General features: G+C 44.9%; 1 protein-coding gene and 1 long non-coding RNA gene across 4 annotated transcripts in view; one reads left to right on the top strand and one right to left on the bottom strand.

The window, feature by feature from the left end:
* Window positions 1–7919: 7919 nt before the first annotated feature.
* On the bottom strand, window positions 7920–16927 carry LOC147652755 (uncharacterized). 2 transcript variants are annotated; one of them, XR_015288585.1, is made up of 3 exons: window positions 16508–16927; window positions 15618–15797; window positions 7920–10712 (listed from the first exon to the last, which is right to left on the bottom strand). It is a non-coding gene; the product is annotated as an uncharacterized LOC147652755 (long non-coding RNA). The 2 variants fall into 2 exon arrangements; XR_015288584.1 differs by lacking the exon at window positions 16508–16927 and adding an exon at window positions 16151–16271.
* The window catches only part of PRKCH (protein kinase C eta), a 147213-nt gene continuing 145371 nt past the window's right edge, over window positions 16365–18206 (top strand). The window contains exon 1 of one of the 2 annotated variants that reach the window (XM_023927374.2): window positions 16365–16837. In XM_023927374.2, coding sequence (XP_023783142.2) covers window positions 16478–16837 — 360 coding nt within the window. In that variant the 5' untranslated portion in view covers window positions 16365–16477. The remainder of the gene's footprint in view (window positions 16838–18206) is intronic. The other variant, XM_086895149.1, reaches the window with a different exon arrangement.

Here is an 18206-nt window from a genome sequence, read left to right as displayed (position 1 = left end):
TTTTGGTGCACCTAAAATTGCAGGCTTAGGATTTTCAGAAGGACACATCCAGCTCTGTTCAGACAACCAACTAATTGACTTTGTTTCCCCTAGAAATTCCAGTGGCACTGGTTTAGGTATTTGGTTCACAAAAAAAGTACAGACATGGAAAAATGCTGCTTAAAGTGGAATTTCCTGTGAACAGAGAGTTGCTGTGCTTGTAACAGGTAAGTGTAGGCAGCAAGAAGTGATGGTCACAGATGCTGAACAGAACCAGGTATGGGCATGGGACCTCTTGGGAGAAGACACCCACTCTTCATTCTTGACATAATTATTGTGCTTTTTGTAACAGTGATGTTATTTGCTGTAATCTCAAATGCTTCAATTAAAATGCAGGTAATTAAAAATATGACATGACCTCATGCTGCTGTCTCTGAAATGAATGGTCACAGCACAGACAAGAATTTGGTGACACATCAAATGTTTGGGTCACCAGGGAGCCCAAGATCTCTGTTCCTCAAACCTGTCTGGGTATAGGATATGTCGTGATTAGTCAATTTATTTTATTTTCCTATTATTTTCAATTGAAATTTCACAATAAATGAAGTGAGGGATAAAACAGAGCTGAAATTATCCTTATGGTTTTGTATAAGGAAACAAACAAAATTACCTAATATATCACATGTTCCCAGACCTGTATTATTGGCTTCCACTCATCCAATAAAAGTTGAGTGACATTTTGAGGGAATTTCAACCAAATCAGACAGAAAGAAGATTTAAAGTAAGGATTCACAGGAGATTCCTACAGGTTTTATGGAAAGAGATGTCTGTGTAAAATGAAATTAAAGCTCCTTTCAGTACTTCAAGGGAGCTTATAAAAAAAGAGTGAGAGCAACTTTATACACAAGCAGATGGAGATAGGACAAAGGGGGAATGGAATTAAAGACGAAATGTTTAGATTGAAGGAAATTCTTCCCTGTGAAGGTGGCAAGGCCCTGGCTCAGGCTGCCCAGAGAAGCTATGGCTGCTCCATCCATGGAAATTTTCAAGGCCAGATTGGACAGAGCTTGGAGCAACTTGAGATAGTGGAATACTTGGGATAGTTCCTCATGGCAGGGGAACGAAATAATCTTTTAAGGTCCCTTCCAACTTAAGCCACTCTGTGATGATTCTGTGAAAGATGTAAATAAAATCCCCCCTTGAGAGAGAGAGGCAGCAGCATGGCTCCTGCTGTACTGACAGAAATGGGAAATACCTGTGATGCAGTCACACTGAACACCCCAAGAAGGGAAGAAGTCTGTGCTGGAGTTCATCCTGTGTTAGACACAGGGTGATCCAAGCATGAGACCCAGCCACAGGATTTAAAAGTTATGGTGTTTACAGAAGCCCTTGGATTTAGGCCCCCCACCCCCAAAAATTAAAGTTCTATTTGAATTCAGCATCATAAAATAGCTGCTATGAAATGGAATACTTGCAGTCTGGTCAGGACCCTGAAGAATGATTCTATTTTGTTTAAAAGGCTTGTTTTTATGAGTTCTTTCAAAGGTTACACACAGAAGAAATAATTTGTTGTTAAAGTTCTTAAAAGTCAAGAAAAATCACCCAAATTTTATATTTTCTAGTTAATGAATTTCAAAATTCATCGGAGTTTCTGAAGGCAAATGGGCAAGTTAGGCATGCATCTCCTGCTGGCTTTCAGTTTCAGCAATTCACTGCCATATTTCTTCTTTAAAAATCTCCTCCACCACTATGCAACTATTCATTTGGGCAGGACTGATTTTGTATAGAAGGAGTGCCAGAACATTTACACAACTTGTAAATAACCGAGGGCTCAGCTGGGTGGTGAACTAGGTCCTGTCTCACCATGCTGCAGCCCCCTCACAAGAGCTAACCCTGGATTCAGGCATCCAGCACTAGGAGTGCAAATTGAGAAATGCAGCTGGTGACTTTTTGCTTCATTTTTATTATTCTCCTCCTCTTAGAAGTCTCCAGGGCAGCTAGAATTCCACAGCAAGGCCCCCTGCAGACAGCAGGAGCAAAGTAGTTGGTGGAGTCGAAAAATTTTGGAGAACCAGAATGATCCGATTTTCATTGTTGATCCTCTTGGTTCATATTTATTTCTGGTTTGGGAGTGTGTCACTGCCTCCCTACAGCATCTCTTAAAGGTCACCTTTTCAGAATTTTAAGAGACCTCAGATTTCTCCAGTTCATCTGGTGACAAAAAGATGGGATGGCACAGTGCCCAGGAAGGCCTGGAAAGAAAGTGTGACCTGGACTGGGGTGTGCCAGCTGCTGCTGGGGCAGGAGGGTGTCCATGGGCACTGAGCTGGCTCTCCCACATCCTTTCATTCAATGAGCTGAGTGGGGTCTCTGTCCAGCTCTTGCCTCTTCCCTGACACAGGATTTACAGTACAGCAGCTGAACAGCCTCAGGACCAGTCATTTTCTTCCTCTTTACCTAAAACTACCCTTTCCAAGGGCTCTAATTGTGCAGGTCACTGTTTTGGAGAAGCACACAGAAATTTGGCGTTTGCAGCAGGTTCTAAATTCAATTATTGCTTTGAAGTCATTACAGGAATCAACACCAAAAGCACACAGATGCACTTCCCTGCTTTCCTCATTTTGGGGATCGAGGCAGAGCTCTTGCAGGTCTGGCTCATTCTCACTATGTCTTGTCTTCAGGACCTGGGAGACTTTTCTGATTCTCTCTTGCAGGTTCTTTTTCTCAGCTGGTCCTGAAATCAACATTCTTCAGGAAAAAAGCAATTCCTGTTTTCTGCACACGGTGTCTTTCCCAGAACCCACAGTCCCTTTGGTCTCTTCATTTGCAATTCCCTGCCACTGTTTTCTGCTCTTCCCTCTCTTGTCAGGTGGCCTCCTAACTCTGAGCAGAGTTATCCAAGTCCCCACCTGATGATCAGCAGCTGAGTCTTCTTCCCTCCCAGTCCCTGAGATGTTCATCATATTAAGAAGTGAGGTAGCAGCTTTCTCCTTATCCATGGCTGTTGGAGCAGAACAGACTTTTGGCAGCATTTAGTGACCCCTTTTTTTATTAGCCCTGTGAAAAGGCACTAAAGTTTCTCTCATCACCTCCTGTGGATTCTGGGACACTCTAAGCCTAAGGGAGCCAAGAAAGAAAAAGATTCCCTGCCCAGAGTAGGTTTTGTAGCCCCTCAGACATGCAGAGAGAGTCCCAGAGAGCAGCAGAATTCACAAGCTGTGTGTGGAGAGATTGCCCAACTTGTCACTTAACATGAGATTTTACAGTCTTTCCCTAGGAACGTATATTACTTTAACAAAATAAAAAAGATTTTCCCCTTATCAAGTATTATTCTTTTACATTTACAGTTTGCCTGACATACAGGAGTAATATTCCATGGTTTGCTACAACTTGTAAGTTTATGACCCTTCTGTGGCAGATCAGACTAAACATAATTCATTCACAGCTACTTAGTGTTCTGGGAAATAAACCCCTGAACTTAAATAACTATAGTGTGACCTCTGTAAAATATTATTTATGGGTTAAGAACTGTTATTATGTACATATCAAGATATGCCAAAGGTTATAAAACAAACACTAGTCAGCAAACTGCACTGTTTACTGGCTGTGTCACTCGTGGCTTGCTTTCTGGTTATAGTCCTACAAATTCTGTAAATGGAGAAAAAATATGACTTGGCTGCCTTGGTAATTAGAATGAAGTTGAAGCTATTGACCACTAAGGATTTCATAACAAATAATTCTCTGTCATAAACAGAATGCCAAAATATAACCAAGCAATCCAATGGAAACACCTGGTGTTTTCCATTAAATGAGCATTGATTGCCACGAGGGTGCAGCCACTGTCCTGATCAGCAGGGAAATGCCAGCTCTTCCTCTGCTACTCATTTTGCAAATCAGTCAGGAGAAAGCTCCAAGCACGTAAGTAAAGCCTCCAGAAGGGGTTTTCAGGTTCTGGTTTTGATATCTGCCATCCCACAGGGAGCTTGGGGAGCACGTGGGGGTGTATTCATTGCTCCTGTTCGTGTGTAATTTACCTTTGTCAGAGCACATCTTGTGCACAAAGCTCCTGAAATGTTTTACAGGCAGGGCTGTACAGACACATAGATCAGAAATGTTCATATCAGTCAAAACCACATCATATAATTTTATGTGAAAAATCTGTCATGGTTTATTTCCCCTTCCTCTTACTCTCCCCCTTCCTCCCCCACCAAATAATGATAATGACAATAAAAAAAAAAAAGACAAAAATGGTTTGAATGAAATGTTAACCACCAACTTTATCTGGACAAGTCTTATAACAGTCACATTTAATGTCATAGGACAGACCCTTCTATCCCTTTTTCAGACAGAGAAGTTCCCCAGGAATGTCAAAGGGAATTCAGTAATTTCTGCAGGAAGGACAGACCTGCACACAGGTTTTCCTGGCTCTCACATCAAATCCAGTAGTGCTCAGCTCACAAAGATCCCTTTCAACTTGCTCTTCAGACATCAGGGAGGGTTTTAGGCATGTCAAGTAAATTAGTATGAGGAAACCAAAAATTTTTTAGCCCTCTGAAGAGAAATTTTTTCTGTTATTAACTCAGAGAACTTTTTCTTTTCTTGTTATACTACAAAACTACCATGTAAGAGAGCTGGTACCATAATAGCCAACAGCCCTGTGGTTAGGACAACCCCTAGAGATGGTGAAGACTGAAATTCATATTCTTTTGCAAACTTTGGATTTGCACCTTGGTGTGCCACATCCCATGAGAGTGGCCAGCCTGCTGACCCTTCTCTGCTGACCAAAATCCCATTCTGGGCTGAGCCAGCTTTTCCCCTGGGAGCCAGGAGGGAATCAGCACCTTTCACTGCAATGTTTCAACTCATTTTGTTCAACAGCTCTCTTCTGCCCTTCTACTTTATGCTTCTTCCACAGTGTTTGCTGTGAGGGACCTCAGTCTGTTCCACATCCTAACATTTTCTTCCTGACTCAATCCCATTACAGCAGTGACACCCTGGCAGTGACTCTGAGCGTTCACATAAACACCATTTTCATTGGACTGAGGCTGTGGACAGATCCCAGTTTAATAGAAAGGAGAAGCCAGGTCTTGCACCAATATGATGTAGAATGGGAGGAGTGAGTTTGCTGCTGTACTGTCACTTCTAGATGGAGTTGCATGAATTCCGGGATGAAATGGAAAACTGGGTGTTAGCATGTGAACCAAACCCCTCACTAAATCCCTCTGATCTTCCCTTAGAATGTGGCAGGTGCAGACTTAGTGCAGTCTCTGGGGATATGGGAGGTGCTGGAACAGGCAGAGTTTGAAGTGCTGGGTGTATTTTTTAAAAAAAAAAAAGAAAATATGGAATTTCCAAATATTTGGTTCTTTTTGCTAGGTCACAGTTTAGGTTAATGTTTACTCACGCTCAGCCTTTCCTGTGACCTGCTTTAGTTGAGCTGAAGCAGAACTGGGGGGCCTGGCTGTGCATCCATGTCTGTATCCCAGGAGGGAAAACCCAGACCATAGCACACTGTGAGCACAGAGCATCTGAGACAGTGTGAGCCAAGCACAGGGACCCTGGCAGGGGAACTGTGTCCCAGTCCTGGCTCTGTCCCATCTACAGGGTGTCTCAGGCCACCACTCTTCACCTTTTTGGTCTGTTTTCCTTCTTCCCTTATGCACTGACTGTTTTGATGACAAGCTGTGTGTTTCTTCCTAGGTGTTCACCCAGGTCCTAGTACAGGGCAGTCCTATGCTCATTTCACTCCCCTAAGGCACCACTAAAAAGCAAATAACGTGAGAGATCTGAACATTTTTTCTGTTAAGTATTTAATAAGATTAAATACGTATTTTAAATGTGAGTTCCTGTGGGTCTCCTGGGTTTTCTTTCATTTACACCCCAGAGTAATTTTCGTGTTTGATTGCACAGGAGGCTGTAATGTTTATGTCTTTGGAAGAGGCTGGAGCTGGTAGTTGAAAGCACAGCCCTGTGCTGCTCAGTGCAGTCCCAGCCTGCCCAGGGGGCTGGTCTAACTAACCAGAATCAAATTAAAGCGCATCATAAAATTACAGCATGCTTTTCTGTAAAGTTTTATTTTTACTTTCCTGGGCCTGGCCTTCAGGTTTCATTAGGAGCAGTGCTCAGCAGAGCTCCCTGTGGGCTGAGGGTACCCTCTAGAGGAATAGGCACTGGCAGCAGTGAAACACAGGGATGCTCTGTCTTCCCAGGGGCTTTTTTAAGGCTGACGAGAAATTAGGGAATATGAAATGCTGACTCTGGATCCTGCCCATTTGTGCTGCTCATTCTGTGCAAGGGTGACAGGGTGCAGGTGGTTTTAGGGTCACATTTAAAGGGAGATGTGTGCTTCTTCAGTCCTCCCAAAATCAGGGGATTGTGGCTCCCAGGCCTGGTGGGAATAGTGCAGGGCAAAGAGGGACACAACACTTGGTGTTTCCTCCTGCATAGCATAGCGCTGGCAGAGAATCACTTAGATTGAAAAGGACCTTTTAGGTCATCAAATCCAACCATTGTCCCACCACTAATCCATGTCCCCAAGGGCCACATCTAAAAGTTTTTTGAAGGCTTCCAGGGACTGTTATTATTATTCCATCACTTCCCCAAACAGCCTGTTTAGGGCAGTTTAACCACCCTTTCAGTGAAGAAATTGTTCCTAATATCCAATCTAAACTTCCTCTGGTGAGGCCACTTCCTTTTGTCCTATATTTTGGAACATATTTTGTTCTCTGTGAGCAGAGCCTGACCCCCACCTGGCTCCACCCTCATGACAGGGAGCTGTGGAGAGACAGAAGGCTCCCCTTGAGCCTTCTTTTCTCCAGAGAAGCCCTTCCAGCTCCCTCAGCTATTCCTCATCAGACTTGTGCTCCAGATCCTTCCCCATCTCCATCCCCTTCTCTTCACCAGCCCCTCAATATCTTTCTTGTGAGGATCCCAAATCTGACCCCATGGTGGTCCCCTCAAGGTTTGTTCTCCAGGCTTATGGGATCATGCAGGCTGAACAGGCTGTCAGTTCTCTTCAGTCTGCCCAGCCCTGCTGGGAAAATTGCTTCCACTGTCCATGGAATGGGGCAGGTCTTACTGAAATGAAGCCCCACTTTACGGGAGGAAAAGGAGTTCTTTGTTATCCAAATTTTTGCAGCCTTTCCCTCTTCATAGGGATATTCTTCACATTCAGATCTCAGCACTCTCCAGCTGAATCTGCCTCTTCACCCCCAATTGGAAGGAGTGACTTTTCCAAGCAAGGGCATTGGCAACACAGCTGGTTTCTCAAAGAATTATAGAGAAGCTGAGAGTATCTAATGAAAGCACAACATGTATGCAAAATAATGCTCCCATTCCATTCTCCCCTTGCAAATGCCTCAGTTTTATATTCCTGTTGCCTTGCCTTATGGCAGCACCTCAGCAGCTCTTGCTTGGTTTGAAAACAAAAGAGGCAGCTCCATCTAGAGGTTTGTGACAAGGGAAGAAATCCTGGTTTTCATAGCTCTGCTCTTAGGAGCTTCTGTTGATGTGGCATTGTGTTTGTGGGAGTGCTTTGTCCTATTCAGCATGGCTTTTCCTTCTGGTTTCTAAATGTTTTTTAAAAGTTCTAAGATTTTTGGATAAAGGTCTTGAAGTTTTAGAGCAAGCCTCAGCTATTCTTATTTCCCCATCTTATTCAGAGTGAGCTGCAGCTCAGGAAAGGCATCCCTGTGTGTAGTTTGCTGTCTGTGTGCAGAGTTTGGGACAGAAATGGGATGGTCAGGGAGGTCCTGAGCATTGTTTCTGCCTGATTCTTTACAGACATCAGAGAATTTCTCGATGCATTGTGGAAGAGAGGATTGTGCTCAAGCCTGCACTGGTATTTCCTGGCTGAGTGCACACTCTGATCCCAAAGAAGGGAAGAGAGGGCACCACCATGGAGTGGGGATGGGGACATGCAGGTAGCTTTTACTCATAGGTGTGTTATTTTTATTTTATTTTATTGTACTCAACAGAAGTGTTATTTAAAGTAATTAGGAATCTGACAGTCTGACTCAAAGGGTCCTTGGGATGGCATCCTCATATCCCAGAGCTCTTGTGCTTTACTGAGATTTTAAAGATCTCAGTAAAAGTACATGCAGAGGTTTTTTTCTTCCTCTCAGTGATGATTAAAGCAAAAGCACAGAGATATCCCCTGCACAGCACATCCCAGAGTGCAGCCCTGCCACAGCACTGCAATCCTCTGCTGGGGATTGTGTTGGGGTTTGGTTCTGAACCAAGAGAAGAGTTCTTTGTAATGGACTGAAGAATAAAAATCAATATTCCTTAGATGGAATTCAAAGGTTAATAATGCCGAATACCTCCTATGTGTTTCTTTTTCTTCCTGTCATCCAGTCCAGGTAATTGTTCCTTTCTCCCTTTGAGCAGCCTTCATCATCATTATATTCTCCATAGTGTACTCTCATTAGAATGTTTTAACTCCATTTTTTCTAACCCTCTCCTGCTGCCTTTTCAACTTCCATCTGTACTATAGGTACTGAAGATGACAAATCTTGTGGTTACCATAAAATGTACAGATAAATAGAAATTACTGGTCAATGCCTGAATTTCAGTAGAACAGAGTTCAGGTCTTGAAGAAAGAATATGCAGTTCTTGGCAGATGGAACTTTGTTCTAGTAAAAAAAAAATGTTATGAGAGACATGATAGGAAACTGAAAGATCAGGCTCAGTCTTGACTGAAAAAAAGAACTTTGAGAGCTTGTTGATCCTTTGCCAGTGTTAAAGAAGTCAACTCAGTTAAGTATTCTTAGCTAATATAATGAGTCTGCAACATGTAGTCATAATAGCCCCATAACATTAATACATTTATTTTTTTTCCTCCTCTTTAGTCTGCTTTAGTGTTAAACAATGCCTACTATTGTTTTAGCTCAGCTCATAGTTCAGTCTTTGGAGAACTTAAAAATTTGCAAAGTTAAATTATTCAGGAAAAGAACAACACCCTACTTCTTAAGGAATAACATTAGATACACATTGCAGTGAGCAAGGACATCTTTAACTAGATCAGGTTGCTCAGAGCCCCATCCAACCTGATCTTGAATGTTCCAGGGATGGGACACCCACAGCTTCTCTGTCAGTGTTTAACCACCCTTGTTTAAAAGAGTCTTTCTTGTGTCTTGTATTTGATGTAAATCAACTCTCTTTAGTTTAAAACCATTACTCTTATTGCAACAGGGTTTACTAAAAGTTTGTCCCCATCTCTCTTCCAAGCCCCCTTTAATTATTAAAAAGTCTCCCTGGAGCTGGACACCCCCAACTCTTGCAGCAGAGGAGCTCCAGCCCTCTGAGCATCCTCATGGCCTCCTCTGGACCATCTGTAACAGTTCAATGTCCTTCCTGTGCTGGAGATCCCAGAGCTGGATGCAGCACTCCAGGTGGACAAAGACTCTGGTGTCTCTTCAGTGTTTGAACTCTCCTGCTGCTCCTCACAAAAAATCCTGGGATTTATTATGTTCCTCATGGAAAATCCCAGGATTTTTTATGTTCTGAGCTGAAAGAGGCAGAGATGCTCTTTTATTCTACCCCGTTTCCAGAAGGTAAATGCACACACCTGACAGTCTGGGGCCATTCCCAGCAAGCCTCTGCTGCTTAAAGGCATAAAGTGCACATCCTTGGGCTCCTAGAGTACTTCTGAATTTCTTGTCCAACCGGTTCTGTTGCACAACATGTTAGCACGTGCTGGCTTGGGAAAGAGGGTAGGAAGGAAGTTGCTATCAGAAGCTGATAGGAGGGAAGCTGTATCCCAAGTGCCTTGTTTATAGGCAGGAGCAGATAAGCTGACTCATATCTCTGAGTCCCCAGCACTACAACATCCCCATGCTCATACCACATGAGACACAGGCATGGGCATACACAAGAGGCTTTAACCCCTGCCCCAGGGATGACAGAAGCACTTTTTAATCCTTGGTTGTACAAACCAGCAGTGTCTTGAGCCTGTTCTTAACAAAATCTCTCACCTTTTTCCTCTTCATATTGGATCCATTGTCTGCTATAACATCTGAATGGGCTTGCAGGTGGCACTGGCCTGATGTAATTTGACCAAATTTGAAGTCCATGCTTGTCCTCTAACCACTTTGTGTGTAGTCAGACCATGATAAAATCCCATTTCACAAGCCAAGCGGGAGCAGGGCTGGTGAGGCATCTCCAGTGCAATGCACTCAGATACTGCACCGTGAATCACTTAATTTGGAGGAGCATGACCTTTCCTCTGCAGAGAGTTAAGCATCACATTTGCCACCAATAGCCTGTGCTGGTTGTGGCCCAATCTGATTGACCCAAGCCTTTAGTGAACAGGCTGGGTCACCAAGACCAGGTATGCTTTTGTAGGACAGAACAACTTTAAAAGTACCATTAATAACTGCAGTGCTGTAGGAAAGGACCAACAGCTCAGAAATTGAGTTATCTCAATGCCATTAAATATACCCAACCACACAGAGGGAAAAGCACAGTCATTTCACACATCTCCACCTCTGAAGGGCTGATAGGTGTCTTGCAACACAGGCTGGGTCCAGCACTGATTGGAGGGAATCCAGAAGATCCTGTTCCCAAAGAGCACTACAATGCATTTCTAGGTGTCTCCTCCCTCATTTGTGCACCATGGCACTGCAGGCTGAGGAACGCTGCTCCCACTGCTACATGAAAGCCACTTCCATGACAAGCTGCTGCCAGTCCTTCATGGCATTTTGACACTGGTGCTGTTTCTCCATTGCTTTGAGCTGCAAAAAGGGGAAGAAAGCAGAGAGAAAAGTGGATCAGGGGACTTCAGCATTCAAAATGTGGAAGGGAAGGCCTTTCATATCTCAGTAATACTTGGCAATATTCCTCATGCCCAGTCATCTGCAAGACTGTGGCTCTAAGCTTATTTGTAAGCCACAAGACCAGAAGAGAACTGTACAATGATCTGGACTAAATGTTAATGAGGGACAGAAAGCATTCACCCTCAGTTGATGCATGAGTCCCCACGAAGAGGAAATAAAAGACATTTTTAAACTTGAATGTTGGATTTCAGTAGATTAGAAAAAGAGAACCACGAATGAAGCAGAAGATTTTCCAGCCTCCTACACATTACTGGATCTTTTACTTAAATTCCATTATTATGTATGTGGGTAGAAGCTGCTGCCCAACAAAAAAATACAGAAAAATCAGGAAAGCAGAGGGCACTGCAGATGCCGGGTGCCCCAGAGCTCTGTGGTTTAGAGGAGAGGTTTGTTGGGCTCAGGGGTAGGGGGCTGGCATGTGAACTGAGTGTCCACATGGATGCCTTGAACCCATTTCTGAGCGTTTCCATCATGTTCGGGAATAAGTGAGAAACTAAATTATAAATAATAGAGCAAGACTGCTGGGAAAGAAATAAACTCCAGTAAACCAGAACAATCAGTTTGTTCTCCAGTGTTTCCTGTACAAGTAATAAAATCTAATAACTGAGTTGCTGTTAACAGTTAATGACTACTGCATTTGTTAATGAACCCAGACAAATGAGAGCAGTTTAATACAACAAACAGGCCATTAGCTGTATTAATGCTTGGCTTGTAGGAGTTAGTGCTCTTATAAACTATATTCTGCAGTTTATAATACCAGCACTTTATAAAATGACCTGGTGTTTTCCAAAAAATAAAAAATAATAAGGATCAGGTGAGCTACAATTTAGTAGTGGAAAATCAGTATGCATGGCAACCAGGAAAAGCTGATATTAGGCTACAATCTCTTTTTCTGTTTTGCACTGGAATAAATCAGGATCAACAGCAAACATACAAACGAGGGCTGATTCTTGTATAGCTTAAATGAGTGGCAGCTTTGCTTTTGACTTCAGCGAGTTTTGGATTGATCCTATAATTATTATCATTAGAGAGGAATTTGATCTTTTCTTTTTTTTTATTTCTCCCTAGACCACAAATGATTCCACATATGGGATATTCAGTCTTCAGCAGCTGTCATTGTTTAAAGGTTTAACAAGCAGTCTTATAGAAAGAACTATAAAAGGGAAGTGGTATAAATAGACTAAAATTAATAGAGGAACAAAATACAGTTAGTTCCTACTTCAACTGCCTCTACAGTTCTCTTAATTTTTGGATTTTTTTATAGTGTATTTAGCTGCAGTTTCAGTTACAAAAAGTGTCACTGGCACTTTTTGCAATGGTAATTGTTAAAGACAAAATTCTTCCATTGCTTTACAGACTCACTGCTGAACGTAACCAGTGTCTGGTAGAAATTTAACGTGGAGCCATTTAAGACTTTGCCCTTAATTTGCCAAATGAGGATGATACTAAATTATTACAGAATTATAGGTTACTGGGGAAGAGAATAACACACAGTTTGGTAGGAAAAAGAAATGGAGAATTTTACAGGGTGCATGAATGGGCTCTAATTTGTGTATATCTGTAGTGTGAGATGAGGCCAGGCTTAAATCATAATATTACAACAGGACTTGGCCAAACTCTTTGGCTTTGTTTGTGGAGCTGAACTGGAAGTTTTTCAGACAGATTCCAAAAAACATAAGAGAGAAGTTGCATAAACTTATCCTTAAGGTTATTGTGACCTGAAGGAAGAATGCAGGAATAAACTTAGGGAGTTGTTCCCATCTTTGACCACCTGCAGGGAATGGTGCCTGAGCCAGCCTAAGGAGGTGTCATTCTTCAGTTTTTTACTTAAATATGGAAATTACAGTACAGGGCCAGGGTTTATCTTGTAGTCAGTAGCCACTATTAAGTCTATTCTCCATTAACACCTAGTCCTGGATAACGCTGTTTATATTTCTGGCCTCTGTTTATTGCAATGAACTCTAAATTATAACTATGAATTCTCTGAAAACACATTTGCTTCTGTATGTTTTTAAACCTCTGACCTCAAAATAATTGTAAGTGTCCTTTAGGTCTTGGCTGGGAAAAGATGAAAAATCCTTTTCCCATTCATACAGCTCATGTGGGTTATGATTGTACAAATCTTGCTCATGTTTTCCTTTTCATTCATTCATTCCTTCCCAGACTCAGAAATATCCAGCTAGGCATCCTCTTTCCCTTCACTACTCTGTTTCCTGCCTTTCATCACCTTTGTCATCTTTTTCTGTGACTTTCCTAGATCAATTCTTCATGTTTTGAGATGGAGGAAGAAGCAGATTTACACACAATAAATGGTATGTCATTTATACAGTGCCTGGGTGACAGTTTTGGCATTGCTGTCAGTTGTTTCAAACAATTGCCAATAGTCTGCTTGTCTTTTTGATTCTTGGTGAGCTCTAAGCTGTTTTTTTTAACAGGTGGTTTTCCACTACTACACTACAACCTTCTCCTAGAGTGGCAGCTTAATTAGATTGCCTGTAACCTGGCTTGTTTATCCTGTAATTTACCCATAATTCAGATTGCACTGCCTTTCTGCTTTATTTCCTACTTGTTGCCACTGCATGGCTCCCACCACGGCTGCTCTGGCACATCAGGAGATCTGTTCACTCTTCTCTGTGGGTTCTTGAACAGCTCTGTGTCACGGGCTGACTGCTCAGGGAACCATCCAGCTTGGCAGGAAGCGCTGGGAAGAGCTCAGCCCCCCTGAGCACCCGAGGGCACAGAATGATTCACCCTGCCATGCCTGGAGCCTGGTCTCCAAGGTCCTGCTGGGGAAAGGAAGAGAATCCACACTCCTGCAGACCTGACTGTCCCCCAGAGCCGTGCAAGGAGGATCAATGCAGCCATCACCAGATGGTGCTGCTGCATTCAGCCTTGCAAGGTCATGTTGTGCAGGGATGTTCTGATTCTTGGAAGCAAATACCTAACTGGAGATGTTTTTCCACTGCACGGATGTCTGGAGAGTAGGCAGGGTATGTTCTGACTTCTTGTCGCTGCTCAGTTCTCTTTGAGAACAGGACATTTGGGCTTTGGCTGGGAGTTCAGAATAGGGGTGTGTTCAGATGCTGTTTGAGATGATCTGTTCCAGACTGGTTTGAGTGGATAAACAAAATTAATTAGATTCACATCATATGAGTCCACAGGATTGATTTTTTCCTCCAGCAGAAAACTGGCTCACACTGCTGTTCACCAGCAATACAACTGTGGCTCACCTGTTTTTTTCCATGAGTTTTACAATCCTTGTTAGGTTTGTTTTCAGCTCTGGGTAGTCATGTTATCACATGAGATTCCAATGAACCACTGTATAGAAAAAGTTCTTTAAGTCCTCATTCCTATTGCTATTATAGAAGAAACTCCAGCATGGCAAAGTATTTCACCTTGTATGACCAAGTAGAGGAAATGGCTTTGTCTGAGCCTTTAACCAGCATATTTTTGTCTTCTCCCTGTTTCTGACAGCAAATATGTGAAGCAGCCATTACTTCTAACAAGTCATGCTTGGGATGACTTTCATCTCTGCCTGCTCAGGAAACTGAGGAAAAAGTAAAGAGAAATTCTGACAGTACTATGGCAGCCTGTGATTGTAATTCATGTTTACCTCTTAACTATAGTCTCCTAGTGCTGAACATTTTTCACTACTTTGTACTGAGCCCTTTGAAAGAGCTCTAAGTAAAGTAAAATCTATATTTGATGATTTGGAATTTAGAGAGTGAATGCTTCAGCCTTTCTAAGGACTTCAGCCTTACACTTTGGGCACCCATGCTGGTACTTTAAAATTTAGGCTGTCTTTGAACCTTGTCTGCAGCCCTGAGTGAGTCCTGGTGAAGTCTTCTAAGAACTCTGGGTTGCCCATGATGGTCAGCATGGATTCTGCCCTGGCTTCAAAGGACAACTCACAACTAGGAAGGACAGAAGTGGTTAAAGTACAAAATTATAGATACTGGTGCTCTTGCAAAGGTAAATGAGGGGCTTTTTTATTTTATGGTGTCATGAAAGAAGAAGTGGTGAATCCAGACACTAAAGCAGTAGCAAATATGCAGCTGATAAAAGGAAATACTTATTTCTGACCAGCTCAAGGCTGTGGGATACCAGAATCCAAGAAGGTATGAAGATTAAAACCAGGGGAAATAAAATTACCTCGAATGATCACAGCTAATGCGAAAATGGATTTCAGAAGGAACATCAATACAAAAATCCTAAATCTACAAGTCTTTTATGAGAAGAGAGTACTCTGTGTTTACTTGGCCATACCTGCTGTTAAAAGATTTGGAGCCAATCACTCCTGGAAACAAAACCCCAGAACCTGGGATGGCAGTTTCTACAACTAAGCCTGTATTCCTCCTCAGGATGAGCTGTCCTAACCAATCTCAAAAAAATCTTAAACACTCGTCTTCTCCAGTTAATAGTGACAGAGCAAGGAACTTAAAAGCCTTGAAAGGAGAACTGTCAGAGGTCTCATTTAAGAGTCTACAAGTTTTTCTGGCAGAACAGTTGCTTCCATGTGAGGAGTGATCACATTAGTGAACCTGTTCCACCTGCTCTGTCCAGAGGAGGCAGAGACAACCTGCTCTGTCTGAGGCTTGGAAGGAGCCTTGGCTTGGTGTTCCTGTGAAACTTGGGAGTTCTAGAAGAAGAAAACAACGTGGAGAAAGGGGAAAGGGAAGAAAGGGGATGGGAGAAAACAGAGACAGCCTGCTAGGGAATGTGAAAGATGGCAGAGCAGTGGTGAGAGGAGTGGTATGGAAAACAAAAAAAGGAAAAAAAAAAAAAAAAAAGAAAGAAACACACCAAAACAAGAGGCTGCAAGCTGTCAGCCAGTCCTGGCACCATCCAGCTGTGGTGGGGTCACTCAAAGGACTTCATCTTCGGGAATGCAGCCTAATTCAGATGATGCCGGCTGAACAGTGCCACCGGGAAGGCAGGATTTCATTGTTCCCAACGCAGCTCACGCCGCTTATGCTGTGAAATCTGCAAAGCAATTAAAACTAATTAAATGCCGGCTTTATTAAGTGCGATCAAACCCCCGAAGAAATCCACCTTAAAACCAACCCTGCACGCCGAGCGCCGGGCAGGTTAATGACCCTCAATTAACCCGCACACGGCGGGGCTGTTACAACCCGGCAAAGGCAGCACATCCCTGTGTTCTCCGCGCCTGCTCTCCCGCCTGAGCCGTGAGGGGAGCGCCGCCTGCCCGGGGCGCTGCTCTGCCCCAGCCCTGCCCGGGAGGTGCCGAGCAGGGGCTCGGAGCCCCCCACAGCCGGGGGTGTCTCGGGGCTCGCCCGCGGAGCCGTGCCCGCTCTCGGGGCCGGGCAGGGCCGCACCTGGGCAGCGGCGGGACGGGCAGAGCCGTGAGCTCACCGCCCATCCATCCCCGCCCTCGCTCCGCGGCTCCTCCCCGCCTCACGCCCAGGTGTCCCCGAGCCGGCTCCCCGCGGCAGGAGCGGCCGGGCCGGGCCGGGCCGGGCGGCGGAGCGGCGGGCGGGGCGGTGCCGGAGCGGTGCCGGAGCCCCGGGGGCGGTGCCGCCGGCCGGGCCCCTCAGGAGGCGCGGCGGGGCTGCGCCGGCCCGGCAGGAGGGGCTGGGTGCCTCTCCCGGCGGGAGCGGGCTCTGGCTCTCCTCCCGGCTCCCGGGAGCCCCGGGGGCGCGGCCATGTCCGGGGCCATGAAGTTCAGCGGGTACCTGAAGGTGCGGATCGGGGAGGCGGTGGGGCTGCAGCCCACCCGCTGGTCCCTCCGCCACTCGCTCTTCCGCAAGGGCTACCAGCTCCTGGATCCCTATGTCACCGTCAGCGTGGACCAGGTGCGCGTGGGGCAGACCAGCACCAAGCAGAAGACCAACAAACCCACGTACAACGAGGAGTTCTCGGCCACGGTCACCGACGGCCATCAGATCGAGCTCTCCGTCTTCCACGACACCCCCATCGGCTACGATGACTTCGTGGCCAACTGCACCTTGCACTTCCAGGACCTGCTGCGCTCCGCCGCCCCCAGCGACACCTTCGAGGGCTGGGTGAGTACCCGTCCGGAGGAGAAGCCGGGAGAGCTCCTCTGGGAATGAATGAAGGGCACCGGCGGAGCCGGGGCTTGTCCCTGCATGCCTGTGCCGCAGACACGCAGCCCGGTGTGTGTCTGCAGGTACACAGGTGTGTTCCTTCACGCATCTGTTTGTGTCCCTCTGCTTCCCATCTGCTGTTCCCTAGGGACTCTAAAGACCCTCAGCCGTCGTAGCTTGAGGGTGAGAACGCTGCAGTGGAGGGCTGTGAAGTCTCTCCTCCTCTTTGTAAATGAACAGAGAGAAGACCTGTAATACATAACTTGCGAACTACGCCAGCAAATTCACACAAAGGTGTTCCTTCCTCCTTTTGTTCGGCGCACAGAGGCGCACTTGGAGACTCGGATACCTGGGCTGGATGTATTTCTGCCCAGCTCTACACATGCTTGCACAATAGTTTGATGTGTGCATGCGTATTTCTTTGACTTCTTAGCAGAACGGCAGGACTAGTCTTGTGTCTGTTATGTACACCGCTGCTCTGGGTCAATGCAGTTTCACTCTGAGCTAATTCTAGGTTATATCCAGGTAAATGTCACTTGTATGCAGCCCAGAGAAACTCATTTATGGATTAGTCCCGATGGTGAGAGAGATGGTACAGGCTCTAAAGATGTACCTTTGCTTCAAGTCTTGTAAAGGAGGAGGAGGTGACTGCACAGATCCAGACAGTTTGCTGGTAAGAGTTAGGTTAATAAAAAAAGGCATTTATTCTGGGTAGAGAAGGTGTAGAAGTGCAGAGAATGTTCAAGGCTGTGATGGATATAAACTTTTTGAGGCCAAGAAGTTCAGGATATGCGGTCAGATAACCACCACAATAAAACCAGATGTTGAGGAAGGAGAGCTGACGGTGTAGAGAACAGATAGACATCTTGATCCTATCACTGGGGAGAATGCTGGGACTTTCTGCTCTCAGCCAGTGTCTGTGGCTGAGCTGTGGTGCTACACCTTTGGGGTGATTACAGGCAATGATTAATAAATGTATATTGGGGCCGTTTTACTTAGGGACCTTATGGATAGGTGTGAGGTTCGTGCACTGGAGGTGTTCTCTCTCAGACAGTCCCTGGTGTGATTTCTGTGTCGGACAGAAGGATCCCAGCCAGTCTCCAGTGGCTTGGCTGAGGTGCTGCTCCTGACAGCCCAGCCAGAGCTGAGGTCGCAGGCTTTGCCTGGTGGATGTATGCCCAGTTTCCCGAGCTACCTGTGCCCCTGGAAAAGTATCTGCTCCTGGGATTTGTGCTAAACCAGTTTCAAATACAGAACAGACCCCTACGAGCAAGGCAGAGAGCTGGGATAGAGCGCTGTGGTTTTGAGGGTTTTCATGACGTTTGAG

This window comes from Cyanistes caeruleus, chromosome 6 (assembly GCF_971803275.1).
Source record: "Cyanistes caeruleus chromosome 6, bCyaCae1.hap1.1, whole genome shotgun sequence".
Lineage (NCBI taxonomy): Eukaryota > Metazoa > Chordata > Aves > Passeriformes > Paridae > Cyanistes > Cyanistes caeruleus.
The sequence above is the reverse complement of the archived record's forward strand: the minus strand, read 5'-3'. Positions and strand labels throughout refer to the sequence as shown.